The sequence below is a fragment of the Athalia rosae genome, chromosome 4 (assembly GCF_917208135.1).
Source record: "Athalia rosae chromosome 4, iyAthRosa1.1, whole genome shotgun sequence".
Taxonomy (NCBI): domain Eukaryota; kingdom Metazoa; phylum Arthropoda; class Insecta; order Hymenoptera; family Athaliidae; genus Athalia; species Athalia rosae.
In genome coordinates this window covers 6,493,541-6,512,576 of record NC_064029.1, presented here as the reverse complement: position 1 = coordinate 6,512,576, position 19,036 = coordinate 6,493,541, and the positions used below count along the sequence as shown (strand labels likewise).

At 38.4% G+C, this 19,036-nt stretch overlaps 3 protein-coding genes across 17 annotated transcripts in view; 2 read left to right on the top strand and 1 right to left on the bottom strand.

The window, feature by feature from the left end:
- Nucleotides 1–13,838, top strand: part of LOC105692601 — a 33,761-nt gene extending 19,923 nt beyond the window's left edge. For 6 of the 14 annotated variants that reach the window (XM_048654205.1, XM_048654203.1, XM_012411894.3 and 3 more), the window contains 10 exons: nucleotides 3,797–3,981; nucleotides 4,822–4,912; nucleotides 5,096–5,238; nucleotides 5,923–6,061; nucleotides 6,344–8,173; nucleotides 8,260–8,449; nucleotides 8,673–8,785; nucleotides 8,924–9,062; nucleotides 9,138–9,215; nucleotides 9,331–11,531. In XM_048654205.1, coding sequence (XP_048510162.1) covers nucleotides 3,797–3,981; nucleotides 4,822–4,912; nucleotides 5,096–5,238; nucleotides 5,923–6,061; nucleotides 6,344–8,173; nucleotides 8,260–8,449; nucleotides 8,673–8,785; nucleotides 8,924–9,062; nucleotides 9,138–9,215; nucleotides 9,331–11,059 — 4,637 coding nt within the window. In that variant the 3' untranslated portion in view covers nucleotides 11,060–11,531. Of the gene's footprint in view, nucleotides 1–186; nucleotides 2,128–3,796; nucleotides 3,982–4,821; nucleotides 4,913–5,095; nucleotides 5,239–5,922; nucleotides 6,062–6,343; nucleotides 8,174–8,259; nucleotides 8,450–8,672; nucleotides 8,786–8,923; nucleotides 9,063–9,137; nucleotides 9,216–9,330; nucleotides 11,532–12,020; nucleotides 13,230–13,295 lie in introns of those variants that run through there. The other 8 variants (XM_012411906.3, XM_012411905.3, XM_012411903.3 and 5 more) reach the window with 6 other exon arrangements.
- Nucleotides 13,839–14,123: 285 nt separating this feature from the next.
- On the bottom strand, nucleotides 14,124–19,036 carry LOC105692612 (queuosine salvage protein). Of its 2 annotated transcripts, none has more exons than XM_012411923.3 (6): nucleotides 18,806–19,036; nucleotides 18,279–18,494; nucleotides 15,639–15,801; nucleotides 15,431–15,544; nucleotides 15,146–15,331; nucleotides 14,124–15,031 (listed from the first exon to the last, which is right to left on the bottom strand). In XM_012411923.3, the coding sequence occupies exons 1-6, from the start codon at nucleotides 18,899–18,901 to the stop codon at nucleotides 14,793–14,795; spliced, it is 1,014 nt and encodes a 337-aa protein (XP_012267346.1). In that variant the 5' UTR covers nucleotides 18,902–19,036; the 3' UTR covers nucleotides 14,124–14,792. The 2 variants fall into 2 exon arrangements, with proteins under 2 accessions (XP_012267346.1, XP_048510165.1); XM_048654208.1 differs by lacking the exon at nucleotides 18,806–19,036 and adding an exon at nucleotides 18,723–18,773.
- LOC105692609 (calponin homology domain-containing protein DDB_G0272472) lies at nucleotides 15,659–18,235 on the top strand. The gene is made up of 6 exons (XM_012411918.3): nucleotides 15,659–16,261; nucleotides 16,385–16,870; nucleotides 16,958–17,305; nucleotides 17,398–17,534; nucleotides 17,620–17,723; nucleotides 17,807–18,235. Exons 1-6 carry the CDS (start codon nucleotides 16,206–16,208, stop codon nucleotides 18,062–18,064), a joined length of 1,389 nt encoding a protein of 462 aa, XP_012267341.2. The 5' UTR covers nucleotides 15,659–16,205; the 3' UTR covers nucleotides 18,065–18,235.

Here is a 19,036-nt window from a genome sequence, read left to right as displayed (position 1 = left end):
GAGATCAAAATACATAAGAATACCATATAAAACCTGATTGAAAAAAATGTTGATTTTTGACCCCGAAATTGAAAAAAATCCAAGGGGTACCCCTTTGGATTTTTTCGATTTTTGGACTGAAAATTAAGTATTTTTAAAATTAATCAAATGATGATTTTCTTACGTATTTTGACCTCAGGAACACGAATCCGGAAGTTAAATTGAGCTACGATTTTTTCCCATCGAGATATCTCAATTTTTCTGCTCCAAAAAGTGAAAAATTGGCGATAATTTGGTACAGATATGGTCCAAATTCCGGATGAAATTATTCACTAATTCATATTCACCGAAATTTTACGTTAGAAGCACATCTTGTTCCGGTTAAACAAGAAACAAAAAAAATTTTGACGGTAAATTTATGGGTACACCCAGCGAAATTGATTCTGGACTAGTCCCCACTGTTCCTACGGAAAAACAGAGTCAGAATTGACCTCGCCGAGTGTACACTGTGGTATTTGATCGCTGGGAGTCGTACATACGTAATTTTTTGCGGTTACCTAAGATATCCAAGAAATACATTAGGGTAGGTCGCTAAGTGGATCAAAGGGTTTTTTGCCGATGCACGTACTTCGCACATCATAAAATTAATTGAATTATAGATAAGGAGGTGTGAAAGGAGTCAACAGGTGGTGCCGACAAATCGTTTCACACCTCCCTACAATAGAACAAAAAAAAGCCCAAAAATGGATGTTCACACCTCGATACCTATTAAAATACCATAAATATGTCTGCGAATTCTTTGACGTGCCGGCATCACAATGCCCCAACACGTGCTATCCAAATTCATTGAACAAGCAACGCAGGGTTGCTAGTATGCAGAAGAGCGGTCGCTCTCGAAATGAAAATTATCCCGCTGCACTTATAGTTTACGAGAATTTTTTCGACTGCGAGAGAGTCTCAAGAGTCGGTTTAGCGAAATGCGCAACCGGATGGCGAAGAAAGTAACTAATTTGCGAGGGCTTGAACACGGCGCGCCAACTTCGAAACTCCCTTTAAATTTCTCTATCCTGATCTGCAAATACGTTTTCCATCATATCTCGCGAAAGAATAATCGGATTTTGACGAATTTGGGCTCGTTCGATTCGTATCTGAACAGCAAATATTTTCAATTGCCTAACAAGAATCAATTTTCAAAAGCATGCTCGAAATCTACAAATTACGCTCCACCGGTGTTGACTCTGAACCCTAGAATCGAAAAGAAGCGAAGTTTATTTTTCTCTTAATTTTGAAATACATATGTAATAATTACAGCACGTGTTATATACAAGTTTGTTAGCTCATTATTCTGCACCATTCTAGTTATTTCATTTCGTTGCAACTGTTGTAAGAAAAAAAAAAAAAACTCCAACTTTTATATTCGCCGTATAATCACCAGTTATCATTGAGTATACAAACCCTCACGTATTCATGAAATACTTTGAACGTTTTCAGTTTATTAGGCCAGGTAAAGAGTTGCGCTTCGTATCTCGAGACTTATCTCCATCCAATGAACGATTCATTCGCGTTGCGACGTTAGCGCGCCGCGAGTTGTTTCTCGTTGAATATCAACTAAGAGATCAGTCTTAATATTTGTCCGTTTATTCAGTAGAACGTTGTTACAATAATCTGCACACCCTTTTTTTTCCCTCTCCAACTGCAATTGCAGAAAATATTACACGAGAATAATCGTTGGGCATGCACGTGGTTTGCGCATTGTGTTGTACAACGCCTTAGTTCGTTATCTTCTATGAGTCAATGAAATAGATAAACTATAATATTGTTAGACAGTCTCACGGATATGTGAGTTACGTTATACGGTAAATATTTTCCAACGGCAATTACGGATAGTGGAATCAGTTTTTCAACGCCTCGAATGTGCTCCATTGTCACATTTAGGGCATTGAAAAAAAAAAAAAAAGGAAGTTTCCCAAGTGTCTCTGGAATTTAATTCAGTCTCATAATTAGTTTTGTAAAAATAAAGGTACGCGGAGAGCGTAACATGAAATACTTGTTAATAAATGCTACTGCAACTCTTGGAAGAAATGTTGACGCTGATTGGTGGCTTAGCTGTCGCCTACTTCATCTACGCATTCTTCACGAAGGGAAATGGTAAAGTCCTTATGAAATGATCAACCGACTCTATGTAGCCATAACTATTAACAATTTTCACCCATCACTCGCTTCGTGTAAATCACACCTGATATTTTTTTGTCGAATTCGGAATTAATTATTTTTTTTTGATCGTACGCAGCAAAAAATTTTTCATCTACTCAGATTTTTGTTAACCGCTGTAGGGCTGTGCGCGAACGAATTAGTGCAACGACCTTGGCTTGAAGTTTGCTTTTTACAAGTACATACGTACAATCCATCTTAATTATATTTTTCTATCGGCACGATTTCACGCGAGCGGTCAAGTAAGATTGATGAGGTCCAGCCTAAGTAGTTCGAAGGCTCGCGAGCAAGCAAAACTGGAAAGTTTATAGGATAGAGGCTGTAGCTTTTTTCCTGAATCTGCTCACACGTCGAATGACGATCTAAAAACGATAGAATCCGCAATCGGTGGTCAGACCTGTGCCTCCGATTTTCTTCCATCTCTAAAATTCTGCACACTGCACCGCACTCTCCCGGCACAAATTTTTTTACTTTCTTTAAAGAAAAATAATTCGCTGATTACGCAGTCATCTGGTGTACATATATTAAGAAAAGGTCACAGTCGAGTTACTTATGTAATACAACATTCATAATCGAAGGTTTTCAACGTTGGGTTAATTTATTGCGATCAGAATTCGGTCGGCTGAATATAAATTAACTTTTGGCTTCAAAACCGGACTTGAGATATTCTGACGTTTGTCGGAGATAAAGTTTTTGACCAAAAAAGAGGGTTCAAAAAATCTTGACGCTGTGTTTGATAAATTTTCTGCAGTCCGGAGTAGACTAGGAGATGTACGACCTCTAAAAATGAAGGCCGGTCTTTAGCGCGCCGATGATGTGAGAATATCGGAATCTCCGTGATCATGATTCGTAATAGAAAAAAAAAGGGATAAATAAAAAAGAACGCAAAGGTTGATTACTCTCATCGTCAATCGAATCGGTTTCCGGTTTTGCGATTACTTTACGCCGACCACTATTGAGAAAACGACCTTATTAAGGCCATCGAGAGTCTGCGTGTCTTACGCACCGACCTTCACCTACCATCGAGAGGGATCGGGGTTAGAAAGTTAATGCTCTTTATCGTTGTAATTTACGCGTGTTCAGGCGATGGCTGTTTCAGCCGAACGTATACACCTTCCCATATACATACCGTACATATACAAAAACTTGGATGTTCGAAGCACCTGTTGACCTATCCGTAAATCGGGTTAGTAATCCACGCATTTTCACCTGCGCGCGATGTACATGGAGGAGAAAATCTCAAGGCCGTTCGAAGCCTCTGAAGGATTACCGAGACAAATCTCTTTACCGCGGCAGACGATTTTAATAGCCACCGACATTTTTCAACTTTACCATGCATGCTTTACCAAATATCACCCGCGGACTAAAAGGATTTTCGAACTAACGTACATTTTCTTATTGTCAGCACGGTGCATTGACGTCGACGAACTTTCATTCTTCCTGCACGCAAGCCAATGTTCAAGGCCAAACCACCCGCTGTATTGATTTTTTTTTTCTTTATTACAGATTTAAGGTTTCGGTCGTATAATTAGCCAACTGGATTACGCGTCGTAATGAGCTCCGTAGCAAATTGATACTATAATAAAAATATTCATTTCGCCGACAGATAAACCGGCCACGGATACGCCAACCATGGCGCATTCCGCCTTACGCGAATTGGTGGAACGCGCCGTGGACGAAGCAAGAAAATTACCGGGGCTCGGGGCTTCGAATGCTACCAGAACTGACGAGCAAACGGATATTTCCGATCAAACCTACGAGGACCTTCTCGCAACCGCTATACTGAACAAGGTACAAGAAATGTTTTCCTCATCTCTGACCCCGAGTGACGCAGCGCGGTTGTGATGACGATGCTGAAGGAAAAGGAGAAAAAAATTTGCTACATATATGCGTCCATTGGTGACTTAGAATCAGAAGATCTTATCTATCACGGCCTTTTTCACGTTTGAGGAATCCCATTTACGTAACGCATAGCATAGCATTTTACCTGCTAGTGCAGGTAAGTTGTTTGTGCCGCAAGTAAATCGCGTCGTGAGTATTTTGCAAATGGCTATTTAATCTGATAAATTTTTTTTCCTCATTCTTATTGTAACTCCTTAATAGACAGGTACAGCTCTTTTTCACCTCTGTATGATATACCTGGGCCTGAGCTGTGGATTGATATAAATTACGAGATCACGTTACAAAGTCCGTATAATTTGTATATTTGCCAATAAAACGAGTTCGTAGAGAATAACAAAAAATCGAAAACAATTCTGATTTTTTGTTTCGCTTTTAATTTACGTATGTAATACGAGTTACTTGCGTGTAAAAAGTTCATCAATTCATCGTATGTTAATCGTTAGTAACAGTCGTTGCGATTTACATGAGGTACAGGCGAAAATATGTTAAGTTTTTTCAACAGACATCAGACTTTAGTTTCGTATTGCGATTACATTATCTTGCGTGATGTTCTTTTGAATCTGTATTTATAGAAACTACTGGATTGCGGGGAATATCCCAAACGACGGTATAATTCAAAAAACGAATTTAAATATTGAAAAGTATATTACGTGTACCGTGTAACTCCCCCACATACATATTTATCGATCTGACGTTTTAATGATTTTTTGTTTTTTTTCTCTATTTCAGGTGATAGAAAAATACCAAAATGAACGTGTTGATAACAATAGTAATACGGTTGATGAGAATAAGACTTCCTCACGACCGAAATACATCAGCAGTAAGTATAAAATTTATTTAGCTGATTTGAATATAATGTACACTTATGCTAATTGTATAATCCCTATTGATTCGCTGTGGATGTATCGGCAATTGATGGATATTGTTTCGGTGAAACGATTTAGCATGAGAATGAAATAGCGCGTTTCTGTACGCGATGGCATGTATCGACTAATTGTTTTAGGCGAAATTGAGGTGGGACTTGACGAAGGCGTCGAAGAAGGTAGTAGCAGCCTGGAACCGCTGTCTCAGGACGAGTACAGCAGCGATTGCAGCGCGCCAGCTTCAAAATATTCTTTGAATCGTCAAGAACCAATGTCGCTGACTGTGAGTAACTCAATTCATTCAACAGTAAAAAATTTACTCCCCTCAGCATTGTAGGAAAAAAATGCAACGTGTACGAAAATGGCTCTCGAGCTCCGCGTATATTTGTGCAGTCTGCATTTTAGTAAGAATCCAAAGCCGTAGAAACCGAATTCGTTGTTGAAGAGAAAAAAAAATTGTGCACCTTGCTTACGAAATCGACTTTGTTGTATATCTGTTCAGTTTTGTACGACGGATCAGTGAACTAGGAACTTCGACTGTTACAACCAAGGTAATTAGGATTAGACGCTTGCAGAAAATTGCAGGCCTGCAGAACGGTCTTTAATTCTTGTATGACTCAGGATTGGCTAAGGTCTGGTTCGCACGGTAATTGCAACTGAAAAATATAGAGATGGGAACGAAAAAATTCCGTTGCGCGTTATAAATGTAGTTACCGTGAAAACTTTGTCTCCACCATTTTCTCCGGTTATTCGGGAAGTAACTTCTGAAACCCACTGAAGCGGGCATTGAACTCTCCGCCGGGATATTCAATGCGACATGTTTCTCTGAATTTCTCACCCTTTTATGATATGGTAATCGTGCTATAAGTCACGGAGAAAGCTAGGGGAGATGCAGTTCATTTAGGAATAATTGCGCTGATCCTGTTCCACAAGTTCACTGACTCGGAATGCCACATACCTTTTTCAGATTGAGGAACACATCGAGGAAGTGACAACCACCTACACGTCCGACGAGGAAGAGGAAGAGACACTCGAGACGAACGGGCTGGACTTTAGAAACTCTCATCGTGTGCCGTTCCCTGAATTCGGAATGGACATTATAGATCGTAAGTTAACCACGCGGAGCCCGAAGATTTAAGAGTCTATTCATTGATTATTTTTCTAAAGTTTAAGTGTAAACCACTGTCGCTGAATTTGCAATTTTATGGCACTAGAAAGTCCGCACTTTGCAATTACATGATTGCTTTCTAACTCATTGAAAATTTAGACTGTGAGAAGTAAGAGTGACCGCTCACCATGGAATTTGCAACTTGGTCTCGCCCATCGGAGTTCCTTCTTATCCATTTTCGATCGTATGTTAATTTTTTTCTACTTTCGATACTTTAAAGCTTCGCAAGAATCGTCGGAGGAAACCCAGGACGAGGCGACAACGCCGACTCATGTCGATCTAGTCACACCGGTGGAATCTTGGGAGGAAAATTGGCTTTTCCAAAAGAAGAAAATGCAAGCTCAGTCCGAGCCTGTGGCCATGCTGGTTCCGAATCCTAGCGAAGACTTTAGGCCGCTGATCGGAGACCGGGAAGCAGATGACACGTCCGATCTTTCGGACTGTTCGGCACAATCCGACGAGGAAATTGAGGAGGAACTTCTTGAGGCTATAAATAACGTAATACCCAAGATTCCCGGAAGCCCGGAATCGTACGATGCTTCTCCTTCTTTTATTAATAAAGAAATTACGGAGTTAGAAAATCAGATTGAAAACGACGTAACTAAAATCAAGGGAAACGATGGCTTGGAAAAACTGCCACCCATCACTCTTGGTAAAGATCATTTTGTAGAGAATCCGTTGATTCATCTCGAAGTCGATCGAACTTCCGGCGATGGGATAACGATCGTTCACAGTAATGGATACAATGAAGAGGAGAATGAAAATCAACCTCCGAAGACACCTGAATTTAAATTAGGCATAGAAGATATGCTCGTGTTTAACGTTAGCGCGGACAGAATAGCGGAGCCTCCGCTTAAAGTGGACAATACGAAGGACTCTTTAAAATTTATACAGGAAGAAAAATTATCGATTAATTCCACTTTGCCAGGTGAAAAAATTGGAGACGGCGAAGTCGAAGAATCGAAATGTTCATTTGCGCCTGCAAGACAAGAAGTTGTGGAGAAAAATGAGCGACAGGTTGAAGAGGACATTCTTTCTATCGACAAGAGCGAATTGAATTCTTCGTCGAAGGATATCGTAGATTTTCCACTGCAGGCTGTCGAATCACGAATCGAAGAGTGCGATAACAACGTAAAAAAAGAAATTCAATTACCACAGTTAACGAGGGACGTAAAATTACCTGTACCGGAAGCGGATATCAGCGTACAAGAATTACCGCAGCTAACCAAGGATTTCAAATTACTTGTAAATGACGAAGAGGTGATTAAGCTAACGGGAATACAGCAAGAGTTGGAAAAGTCCGTCAACGAAATTGACTCAAGTTTGAAAAAAGTGTCCGAATCACCAGACGTGACAACAGACTTGAAATTATCTCCGGATGAATCTAATGGAAAAGTAGAAGATCCAGTCCCATTGCCACGAGTAACAAGAGACTTCAAAATACCCGTAGATGAGGGAACAATAACCGTCGAAAATAATGTAGAACAAGTAACGGAAATCATATCGGAAACCGTTGCTGACGAAATAGAAGTTTGTAAACTGGAGCAAAATAATTTGCAAGGTCGTTTGGAAGACGTTAAAAACGCTGTGGCCGAATCGGTGAACAAACTCGATATACCGGCTGATCAGGTGGAAGCGGAAGGTTCGGTAGCAATTCTGAAAGATTTTGGGATTGATAACTCGGTTACAAACCAGGTCGCTGACCTTGATGACGATATCTATGCAGAAGAGCTACCAAGGACTCCGCGGTCGTCTCTTACAAGTTCATCCGCTCCAATATTGGACAGCGGTGCTTCCGAAACCGGAATTCAAACCGACCTCCGTTCATTAGAAGAAAAACTGGTCTCCGTAGAAACTAGAATTGACAGTGAGCCCGACTCCTTTGCAAATAAATCCAACGAAGACGCTCAAATCGCAGAAGAAGTTCTGAGTTCCTTGAGCACGCTTGACAATATCCTCACCGGTGAAGAATTGAACGACATTGTCGAAGCGCGTCTCATATACGTGGAGACTTCGGGAAATGAAAATTCTTACACAGTGAACTCGCATCGTGAGTTTATTTTGAATTGTGTTTTGTTCTTCGATCAATCGGTTCGTTTCATTCGACTCTTGAGCAATTAAATATTCATTTTACAGAAGAAGACGGCGCACAGCAGGAGAGCGAATACACCGAACATTACGATACGGCGACCCAGAGGCACTTGGACAGTTTAACCAGATCTGGAAAAAGCAAGGAACTCAAAGACATCCAGCTTTCGGACGTCGACCGTCTAGAAGATATTCCGCCCCCGATACCCTCAACTCCACCCCCGATCGCTAGGCTCAGGTAATTTGTTAAAGAAAATTAATATTTCATCGTACTTCCGTAATTGCAACGATTTGGCGAACATGGTTGGCTGGGTGAGTCGACGGTTTGGCGAACTTTACGTTGTTTTGCGTTTTATCGTTTCGATAAATGTTTGATTTTGTAATTTTTTATTGCGCTTGAAAGCGCGGATTTTCTCTTGGATACTGTCTATAGTTTTAACATTCAAAATTCCGTTGTGCAGGCAGTGCCGCGAGGCTGCGGCTTTGGCCGAAGTCGAGGACGTCGAAAAACCCATTACAGCTGAACGGAAACGAGTGGAAGTCGATCTGTTTCTCGCAACTCCACCGCGACCAGGTAAATAAAAAATGAGTACAATTTATTCAATGACATCAGCATCTGGCCAATCTTTCCATCAACGAGAGCAAACTAACGCCGGTGAAGAAGGGGTGATTGCATCCATCTAGACTCGCTAACGAGGCTAATTATCCCTAGGAACCATCGCCGAGCGAGAACACAAAAAGTGGGAAAACGCTGCACCGATTGAAAACAATCCTTACAGCGAGGAAAATATCCAGAAGCGGCTTCTACAGCGACAATACACGCGGATAACGTCATCGGAAACTTCGTCTGGGTGAGTAAACCGATTTTACAAATTTTTCTTTCTTCACCGCAGGCGCATTAAGACAGACGTATACGATTTCTGTAGGGATAACGCCGAAGTAACAAAGATGGAGGGAAATTCTCTTCAAGTTGTCCTTGGTGCGGGTCAACCGGATGTGAAAAGGTAAAATTATTAGAAATGGGAAAATAAAATTCACTATCGAAGTTATGATGATCGCTGTGATTATGTGGAGAGAAAAATTTTGGTTTTTTTTTTTTGTTTGTTTTCGATAACGTAGGTACGGAAGAGACTACTACATCAACGACTCTAAGAAGGCGAATGGAGAACTTGCGCGAAGATCTACATTGTTGAACGCCTTGAGACGTAACAGCTCCCTGTCCCAGAACTCCGGCTCGTATGACGAAGATACCGAACCGCAGGTGAGTTATGGACTTGACAGATTCGAGGAGGCATCCCTGCGGGGCAGCCTTCATAGACGGAGCTTTGGAGGGCAGAATTCAAGCCCTCACTTCGTAATCAACCCTCTGCTACACTTGCAACGTGGCGACGAACGCGAAAGCGAATTAAACGACCGCTGCGTTTCCGATTGCGTAACGAACGAAAATCAATGTAACGCGAGATCCGTTGATCGGATTAACTCTCCAAAAACGATGGAAAAAAACATCGTTAATTTGGAATCTAGAAATAGATCGGTCGTAAAAACTACCGAGCCGCCTTCCAGGGCTGTAGATCCGCGATCGAAGATTATCGTGGACGAAAAATCGGGATGCAAATACGTGATCAATCCTCTCAACGTATGTTACTACATCGGAGGACCGGATGAGGATATATCTAACGTACAAAGTCGTGAAAAAGATTACTTGGAGGTGTCTGAAGGGGATGATTTAATGGTCGAAAAGGGAGATCTGAGGCTTAAACTTCTCGACGACAAGGGAGAACTGGTGGATTTGGAGCCTGAAAATTTTAAAAGACTTTTCAAAGCCGGCGACGATGAAGAGAAATTTGCAGTCAATCCTCTCTACAATTTGCACGATGGATTCCGGAGTGGGAATCAAGAAGGGATTTCTAATTTCGTTGATCGGGATTCAGGGATGTACTCGATAGACTCAAATGTCGCCACAGAGATAGATAAGCCCAGGATAAGTGTATATCGTTGCGATGAAGCTCCGAAAAGATTGTCCGTAGATGAGTCGAAAAAGCCCAAGGAATCCCAAATGATTTTGATTAACGGTAAAAAGTATTCAAATCTTGGAGGATTCAAGTCTAACACTTTTGGCGGAATAAAGAGAAGACGTTTCGAGCTAAATAATTTCGATGACGAGTCTGACGAGACGGATTCACACGACGAGGAGACGTTTGAGTGGCCAGACAATTATTCGAATTTTGGCAGTTTGAAGTGTCAAACCTTTGGTGGTATCAAGGAACGAACGAAATTTGACGGTAAAAATATTCTGAATCATCAGAAAATAAAATTACGCCCAGCTCTCTCGTTCAAAGAAGCTAAAGAGGTCAACAATATCCAGAAAGCGACATCATTGAAGGACAGGGACTCTAACTGGGATATGTTTGAAACTCGTAGCAACCCGAGTTACAGAAAATTCAAGGATGTTAAGTCAAGTTTGAAGAAGAAAAAATCTCTCTGCGAAGCTACCGCGAGGGAACAAACAGTCGAGGATAGAAACATAGGCGATGAAAGCTTGATGGCTAGTTTTTTGAGAGACGCTATTATGCGGCCAAAATCCCGACTTTCGACTGATAACGATTCGGTTTATTCATTGGATACCAGTTACCGAAAATCACAGAGTAGAAAGTCATCAAAGCCGCGGTATTTAACGAGCCAAAATTCCCTGAGATTACAGCCTCCCGTTTCCCCGGAAGTTGTACAAAAAAGCTTCGAAACTCTAGCTGGTATTCGACGGCGAGGAAGTCTTAAGGACGATGAAATCAGTTTTCATAGTAGTAATAGCAGACGTAGAAGAATCCCTGACGATATTTCTATATGGTGATAATGAAAATTCGGGTTACGTGGTGACATAAAACAAATAGAAATATATTCGTTCTGGGAAAGATGAAAAACGTAGAGTAGTTGGTGGACAAGATTGATAAGTAGCAGTGAAACGCACAATCGGTATTTTGTAAAAAAATCTTCCTATAATATTAGAGTCCTGCGATTAGTAGAAAATGTTTATTATATATCAATTCTTAAACATTACAAACTCCTGCGGTCTTTATCTAATGCATGACGGTTAAAAATCTGATTTTTCAAAATTCATCAACTGAGTTAATTTTCGCCTTTATACTTCACAGTCTCACCTATTTCTACGCTCATTTACACAGAAAATTACATCACACATGTTGAAACAATTCTGTCCTCCTTCATTTCGTACATATCTGTAAATGCTTAGATATACCCTATAGCTAAATAGGTATCCTTCGATATATAAAAAAAATAAAAATGTTATACTATTCTTCTTTAAAGTTTCGTTAATTTTTGCCTCGCATAAGCCCTGCACATGCATGAGACCCTTTTATACAATATCAATGGTAAGTACCATCGCCATGAGTTTCTATTCGTTATCCTTGTCTGCACTAACTCACATTCGGTAAAATTTTAATCTCTACTAATCGACTGTAATAATTTAACTACAATCTGTATCCACTTTCTAATCGTTAGCTTTCGTGTAATCATATTTATGTCGAACCTGTGTAATAAGTAGGATTTTAGTATGTTCATGTTTCTACATATTCTTTGTGGAACCAACAAAATGCTCGCATTTCAGCTAATCTATTTAGACGTATTTTATACAGTAACATTAGTGCTAATGAAAATAACGACGATGAAAATAATAATGTGAATAACTGACAATACTCTAGATTTCCGCTTATTAATTTTGTCATTCACTGGTGAAATGTTGAAAATTGTATATTTTCAGCCTCATTTATAACGGTTGAATCGATCTGTTGTAGATGCACGTTGAGAACCGGGAACCAAAGCCCTTGTCGAACAATTTTGCGGAGGTGACAACGAAAGTGGCATCTTGGCAACAGAATAATATTGAATCAAATGTTAACGTGGTAACGAACACCAGGCAAAAAGTTGAAACTACCATTCAGTTAGAAGTCACATCAGATGAAGTTAATGGGAATCACGCGGATATAGAATCCACGGAAAGTTCGATTTCCGAAGTCAATAATTCTTGGGAAGAGCAAAATACAGACGAGCTTTTGGATAATGTCAGAAGAAACAGTAAAAACGAGATGAACGCAAAATTAAATAACCAGGAAGAAACGGAGAGAATCGTGTCTGTTGTAGAAACAAAAAAATCATTTGTTAACGGTAATCAAAAGTCCATTCATCGCATCGACCTTAAAGCGTACGGGTTCGAAAATGAAATTAAAACCAACAAAAGCTCCGTAACAAAAGTGACTCCAAAACGAGTTATCAACAAGTTGGACCTAAAATCATTCGGCTATGATTCTGAATTGCAACGAATCCAATCTACTGGTCACATAGATGAAAAACTTAACAACGAAATCAGCACGAAGCCAAGAATCGTGAAAATGAAAACAAAATCAAATTTGACTGAACATCATGTGGATTACGAGCGTTCGAAGAGTTCGCATAATTTCATCGAGTATGAGGCATCTGGTGATTTCGATAAAACTAGAAGTACGGAGATTCTCAATGCGGATAAAAATATATCAGAGGAAATAAATGGTCTCAGTGGAATGATTTCAGCAAAATCAATGCCAAATGTTGCAAAGATCGAATATTATTCACAAAACATTACCGATACTCGTAGCTACGGAGAAGAAGCGAATGTTGTAACGAGTAATTTTAGTACGATAGAAAAATTCAGAGATGAAGACAGACTTAGTCAAAAAACTATTGAGTCATCTGTGTCAAGCCGCGGTCTGTGGAAATCCGAAAGTACGCTAATTGCAGGGGAAAAGGTGAGCGCGAAAGATACACCTTCAAACGATGAACTGGAAGATGGAATTGTCAAAGCAAGATCCACTGAAGTTTTAGCAAAAAGAGAAATCTTCGAACAAAAGTCTGAACTGAATAATTCTATCAGTAGCGTTATCGAAGAAGATTTACCACTACCATCGGTCCGAAAGCTCGCTCAGGTATTTGCCAAGGTACCAGCTGAGAGACCAATTGCGTCAACTAAGGTGAGAATCAGAAAGCCCGCGTTTATGATCCGGAATGTATATTTTAATCGCGCTTAATATTTACAGATTTTTAAGGCAACAAATACCGTTAAAAAAGAAAGGCCCACAACTCCTGAAGTTCACATAATTGAGACGCCAAGACAAATGCATAGCTTGACGGCGAGGTCGATTTCCAGAGAATTTAGAGAAGGTTTACGACAAATTCCGATCAAAATGACTTCGACAGTTGGTGATCAGGCAGCAGTTTTCCAAAGGCAACCTGAGGTAATTTCTTCTGATGTAGATAGTTCTATGGATGATATTGCCGTTATTGCCCCAGGGAAGTTGAAGAATAACATTAAATTTTGGGAGCAATTACAGAAACAAAGCTAAAATTTGCCGCATCGAAAAGTCCCGTTTAATTAGTAGATTTCAAAGAGGGATGCAAAGATGCTCGATTTATACTTACTGATTAATATGCGCCGAAGTTTATATATTCCATACACCTATGTATTATAAATATTAAGTGCACGACGAAGAAGTAAATATCTCGACAATGTTCTAATTGCACATTGTACTGAGTTGAGTTGCCATATTTGTTTGTAATATAAAATTGAATTTATATTGTTACGCGTTATCTGTTGTTTATTACAATGTACATTATTAGAAATTCTTTAATTGGTTATTTTGCGATGAATTTAAATTTACGATTAAAGTCTATAGAAACGGACAATATCCCAAATATGAGTCGATGCGCGGATACTTACCTTTTGATTATTTATTTTGACTTTGATGAAAATAACAATCCTTTTCTGCCATCAATTTGTACGTAGCCTGTTTCTGTCCTTATATTGTAAGGACACGTTAACACGCGAATAAAATTATGTACGCTATATATTCAATGGTGGACGGAAATATTTTTATACTTGAACTTTATTTAGAAAAATATAACATGACGTTATTACATTGTGCCAAAGGACACGAGGTGTCAACATCCAAAGAAGGTATAGTAGGTAATGCATATTAAAAATAGATTGTTTATCATTCCGATAGATGTAAAGAATTCTATTGTTTAAATACATATATATATATATATATATATCTAAATGTATCATAGTTATCGCGGAACATTGTATATTTTAGAATAATAAATCTATATAAAATATAATTAGATGTATAAGTTCATTCGCCCTAGGCGACTGATCATTGCAGTTTTTTAGTACCAAACATGTTAACAAGATATTGAAGTCGCACCAACTTCAAACAATTTGAAATCAGAATCAATGAAAATTGCCAATGCTAACAAATGCTTATATCACAGAGTAAAGTCACAAGCGTTAACCATGGATATTAAATATTTCCGTATCGGAACATCAACAATATCATCTAACTAGTGTTTAATAATCTATAAGGTTCGAAATTATTATGGAATATCCAAAAGTCTTGCAAGCTGCTAGTACCTTGGATATTAATCATTAGACAACGCAGTTTGATGCTAAGGTATGATCAAAAAGCGTTCCAGATTTATGGTACAAACCAAATTATTTACAACAATGTTCAGTCGAATTTCAGTGCCAAATATGATCAGTAATAAATCGACTTTACTTTGTGGAAAGGTATACTTTCCAATTCTCCAGCGTGTCGTCTACGATAGTCCCATAAATAATGGTCAATCAAAATGGCATTGCAATCAGACTCCCTCAGGGCAAGATTAGGGTACTGCCGAATAAGAGATTTCACCTCATCTCTTACTCGTTCAATCACTTCAATTGAACAGCCTCTGATCTCTAACTCAGCAAGGCTACCAGGTGTCAGATGAGTGCCTATAAATGGTACCGGCTATAGAAGTTCAGAACACGAGATACACACTAATCACATGTTGTAGCTCTTAGCTTTGTTGCAGATGGGAACTTATGATTAGTTGTCAATTAACTCACCAGACTGAAGTGTATCCAGGAGAGGATTACTGTATCTCATGGCTCCAAAATGTACGAGAACTTGTGGTATTCTATAATCGGCAAACATCGTTATAATTTCAATGTCATGGAAAAGACCCAACCCATTTCCTCTGTAACAGGCCCAAATATCCCCTACGAGAATTTGAGCCCTTTTGTAGATGGATACTAAAAACAACAGCCCAAGAAATATTTGTCAGTAAGTTAAGAAATAATGATAAACCATTCTTGTATTATCTGTACAAGCTTGCAGCAAGAATAGTTCACCTTTATGTCCCCTATAATCTGCAACATCTCTGAAGCATTCAAACTTTGTAACGACTAGCTTCAATAATTTTTCTGCTGAGTTATCACAAGCCTTGATACAATTGACAAAAGTACCTGAACATAGTTAAATTGAACATCAAAGTCAGCACAACAGCAACTAAAGAGTCACAAAAAAGATCCAAGTAGTGAGAAATTGATGTTTCATTACCCTCATATTCTTCAACGAGGACTTTGCCAACTTCATGCAAACATTGCAATCGTTCAGCTAATAGTGGAATTTTGGCACTCTCATCATCTCCACGTAAAATATAACTCAGTTCCTCTATCGTGATAGTAGAGTAGAATTTGGGGTCAGTCATTAACCGGCTCTCCTAAGAACAAACACAGTACTTCAATTGAATTAAAATACGAAATAAACAATGATTGAATAAAAATCTGGGAAAGTCCAATAACAATAATGTTGAACTAATGCTTCTAAAATGTCTATGCTCGTGTACTTTGATTACAATTTCTAGTGATACGTTCATTCATAATATTAAAAACAATAGACTTCATCAGCATGTTTGTTTTCACGATTTTAATCAAGTCGCTTATCTCTAAATTTGTATAAACTCTGTTTTGGAGTATGGCGGATCATAAGTAAAAATGTCAAGCATTTTTAAGTACATTAGCAGGGTGAAATTTCTGTAATAAAAAGTGATTCTGGTGTAGAAGATGTTCAAATTGTTGTGTTGAATTTCTATGTATAAAGCAGAAACTTAATATTATTAACAACATGTCTTGTGAAGAAAAATCGGTTGTGCTTGAGTTACTGACTCTGAAGAAACCAACGTATGTAGTAAATCTTGAAACGTACTAGAATTGATAACATTTCTCTTGGGATTCTGGTCAATGCAATTTCATAAACTCAATAAATACATGGGATTTTTAACAACTTAATATTGGCTATTGCAGAGCTTTGGATGAACTTATCAATAAGGTAGCAAAACCCAAGGGAGCAATACCAAATTTTGGATTGCCAAGATGGAAAACCATGCCATTGGAATCCAAGATCCCTATGATTCCAGGGCCAGAAGGATCTTACCATTTCACACGAAATAAGCTTGGTAAAAAACTTTGGATCAGTTCTGCAGATGCGGAATTTAATTTAAGTGACCCATATAACTATGATGCGGAGTGGACATATGAACCACTGCATGATGAGCATTTAGCAAGATATTTTTCTCAGCCAACAAACTTGCGCCGGATGATAAAACTTGGATTAGTAACAAAAGAACTTGATGCAAAATGTTCAGTTAAAGAATATAACATATACAGAAAATATTTAAAGAAATTGTATAATGACAGTATCAAGCTAAAAATAAAACAGAAAACTCTCATGGATTCCGAAAAAAGGGCTTTAGACTTGGCAGAAAAATTAGCTGAAAAGGATATTGAAAAGTGACTCACATATTCTCTGTTCTGTTATATTTCGTATGAAGAGTTGGTATCTATAGTATGGAATATAACATTATTACGAAATTTCAGATTACTAGTACAAGAAAAGAAGCTTGAAGCAACGAATCGATTGCTAGAACAAAAAAGACAGGAAGAAGGATCAAAGCTACAGAGACAGAAAGATAAACAATTAAAAATGGACCAACAACTAAAAGATATTGAGGCTGCCAGAGTAGAAGCCAATAAATTGAAAATTCAGAGAGCTTGGGAACAAGCCCAGATATTACGACAAAAACGAGAGGCAGCTGCATACATTGAGCGTCAAAAAAAAGTTAAAACCATAAGACAATGGCGAGACAGTGAGTATCAACGCAAAATATTCAAGGCAAAAAGAGAGCTTCAGGAAAAAAAAGAAAAGCGAAATTCTATAGAGAAAAAGTAAGACCATCTCAATTCTTACTAGTGCCTGATTTAAATAATTACTACTGTTTGTGTGCAATTTAACTGACAATAGCATTTTCTCTGACCAGATGGCAGTTACGCCAAGAAATGCAAGAAAGGCAAGTGGAAAGAGAACAGTTTCTGCTACAATGTTCACATGAGAAACGAATCATGAACATTAAAGCATATAATGCTAAAATTGATGAAGAAAGAACGAGAATGCAGCGTAAGTGTTCTCAGACAATTATTTAAAGAGATGAATAATGTTCTATTCCTGTTGGTTTGTCAGCTGACGGTAATTTCATTTACAGAATTAATAGAGGAGTGTAAAATGTTTAATAAATGCTATAGGAACAGGCATGTACCTGTTCAAAGAAATGGTACATGCTGCATTCAACCAACCCCAAAGCAAAAGGTAAAATCGAGATGCTAACTGTGAATCAATAGTAGATTGTAAATGTATTTTTGGTACTCCAACTTCTATTGATTTTGAATTAGCACCACAAAAGTGATCCCAGAAACTCTTGTTCGGCTAAATCATATCCCATCCATAAGGGAAGGCGTGCAAAATCTATCTTAAAAACAAAAAAGCATAAGAAAGTCAAGCAGAAACCAAAGAAACCGAAGGTAGAGTTAATGCCAGAGCCTGAGCCTGTGGACACACGTCAACTTACTGAAACAACTCTATTTACAAAACAACTTCCTACAATAGAAGATAATTGTAAGTGTGCTGAGGTCAAGGCAGAATGGCTATAAAAACAACTAACAGTTGGTAATTGAAATGGTAAAATTTTAATAATTCGTACGGTAGAATACTATTACTGGCATGTACCTAAAATAAACATTATAATACCCAGCATCACTCGGTACCTGTATTTAAATAATACATATACTGAGAACTAGTATTTCTAGATTGGAGCAACATTAAAATTATTGAGGGTAAGTAAACTATGAAATACAAGTAACTCACATGTACGGCACGCTTGATAGCTGCACACAAAGCAAAATATCCGGTGTAGCCCGATACTTTCCATTTGGTATCATCTCCATCAGTCCAAAAACAGAAATTTAGAGTATCCAGTACAAAGATCCAGTCTATAGCTCTTGGATCATGTTCATTTGGATGCAGTTCGTGCTGAGAGAAATTATCAATGTGAACAGCACGAGTTTTCAATCCTTCCAGCACCTGTAGGTTCGGACAAATGAAAAATTTAATATTTCGCAAAGGTACTAAATCCATTCAGATAACAATAAAAATATTCCTGAACAATACAGATCACTGAATTGACCTTGCAATTCAATTCATTAATTTTGGTTCAAAATTATATGATAAATTAATTGATTTGGAACAATAATATGTATGTATATAAATTTCTTGTAATAGCAAGGTAACTTCACAATTACTAATAAATACCATACGGAATTCGAGGCACAAGTAGAACAATGGCAATCAAATTGAAAATAAGAAGAAAAAACTGTAGAACAGATAATACCTACCAGGTAAGCAATTTTCTTCACACCTTCTTCCTCTATAAATACGTCCTTTGATAAGCTGGCTATCAATTTTCCAGACTCTCGAGGCATCAAAGCCATTATTCTGATAAGTTATTAACTCTTTTATAACGTAATAATAAAGATTATTTAGTGATAATGGAGAGTCGCACAATATACAGACAATTTCTGGCTGCTCACATGACCACTGATGACAGGTCTGCTCCATGACAGTTC

Coding starts and splice junctions, on each gene's coding strand:
- LOC105692609 (XM_012411918.3), top strand. CDS start 16,206: ATGTCTTGTGAAGAAAAATCGGTTGTGCTTGAGTTACTGACTCTGAAG. Junction 16,262..16,384: donor CTGACTCTGAAGAAACCAAC/GTATGTAGTAAA, acceptor TGGCTATTGCAG/AGCTTTGGATGAACTTATCA. Junction 16,871..16,957: donor GCTGAAAAGGATATTGAAAA/GTGACTCACATA, acceptor ACGAAATTTCAG/ATTACTAGTACAAGAAAAGA.
- LOC105692612 (XM_012411923.3), bottom strand. CDS start 18,901: ATGGCTTTGATGCCTCGAGAGTCTGGAAAATTGATAGCCAGCTTATCA. Junction 15,332..15,430: donor AGATTATAGGGGACATAAAG/GTGAACTATTCT, acceptor TGTTGTTTTTAG/TATCCATCTACAAAAGGGCT. Junction 15,032..15,145: donor CCTGGATACACTTCAGTCTG/GTGAGTTAATTG, acceptor TACCATTTATAG/GCACTCATCTGACACCTGGT.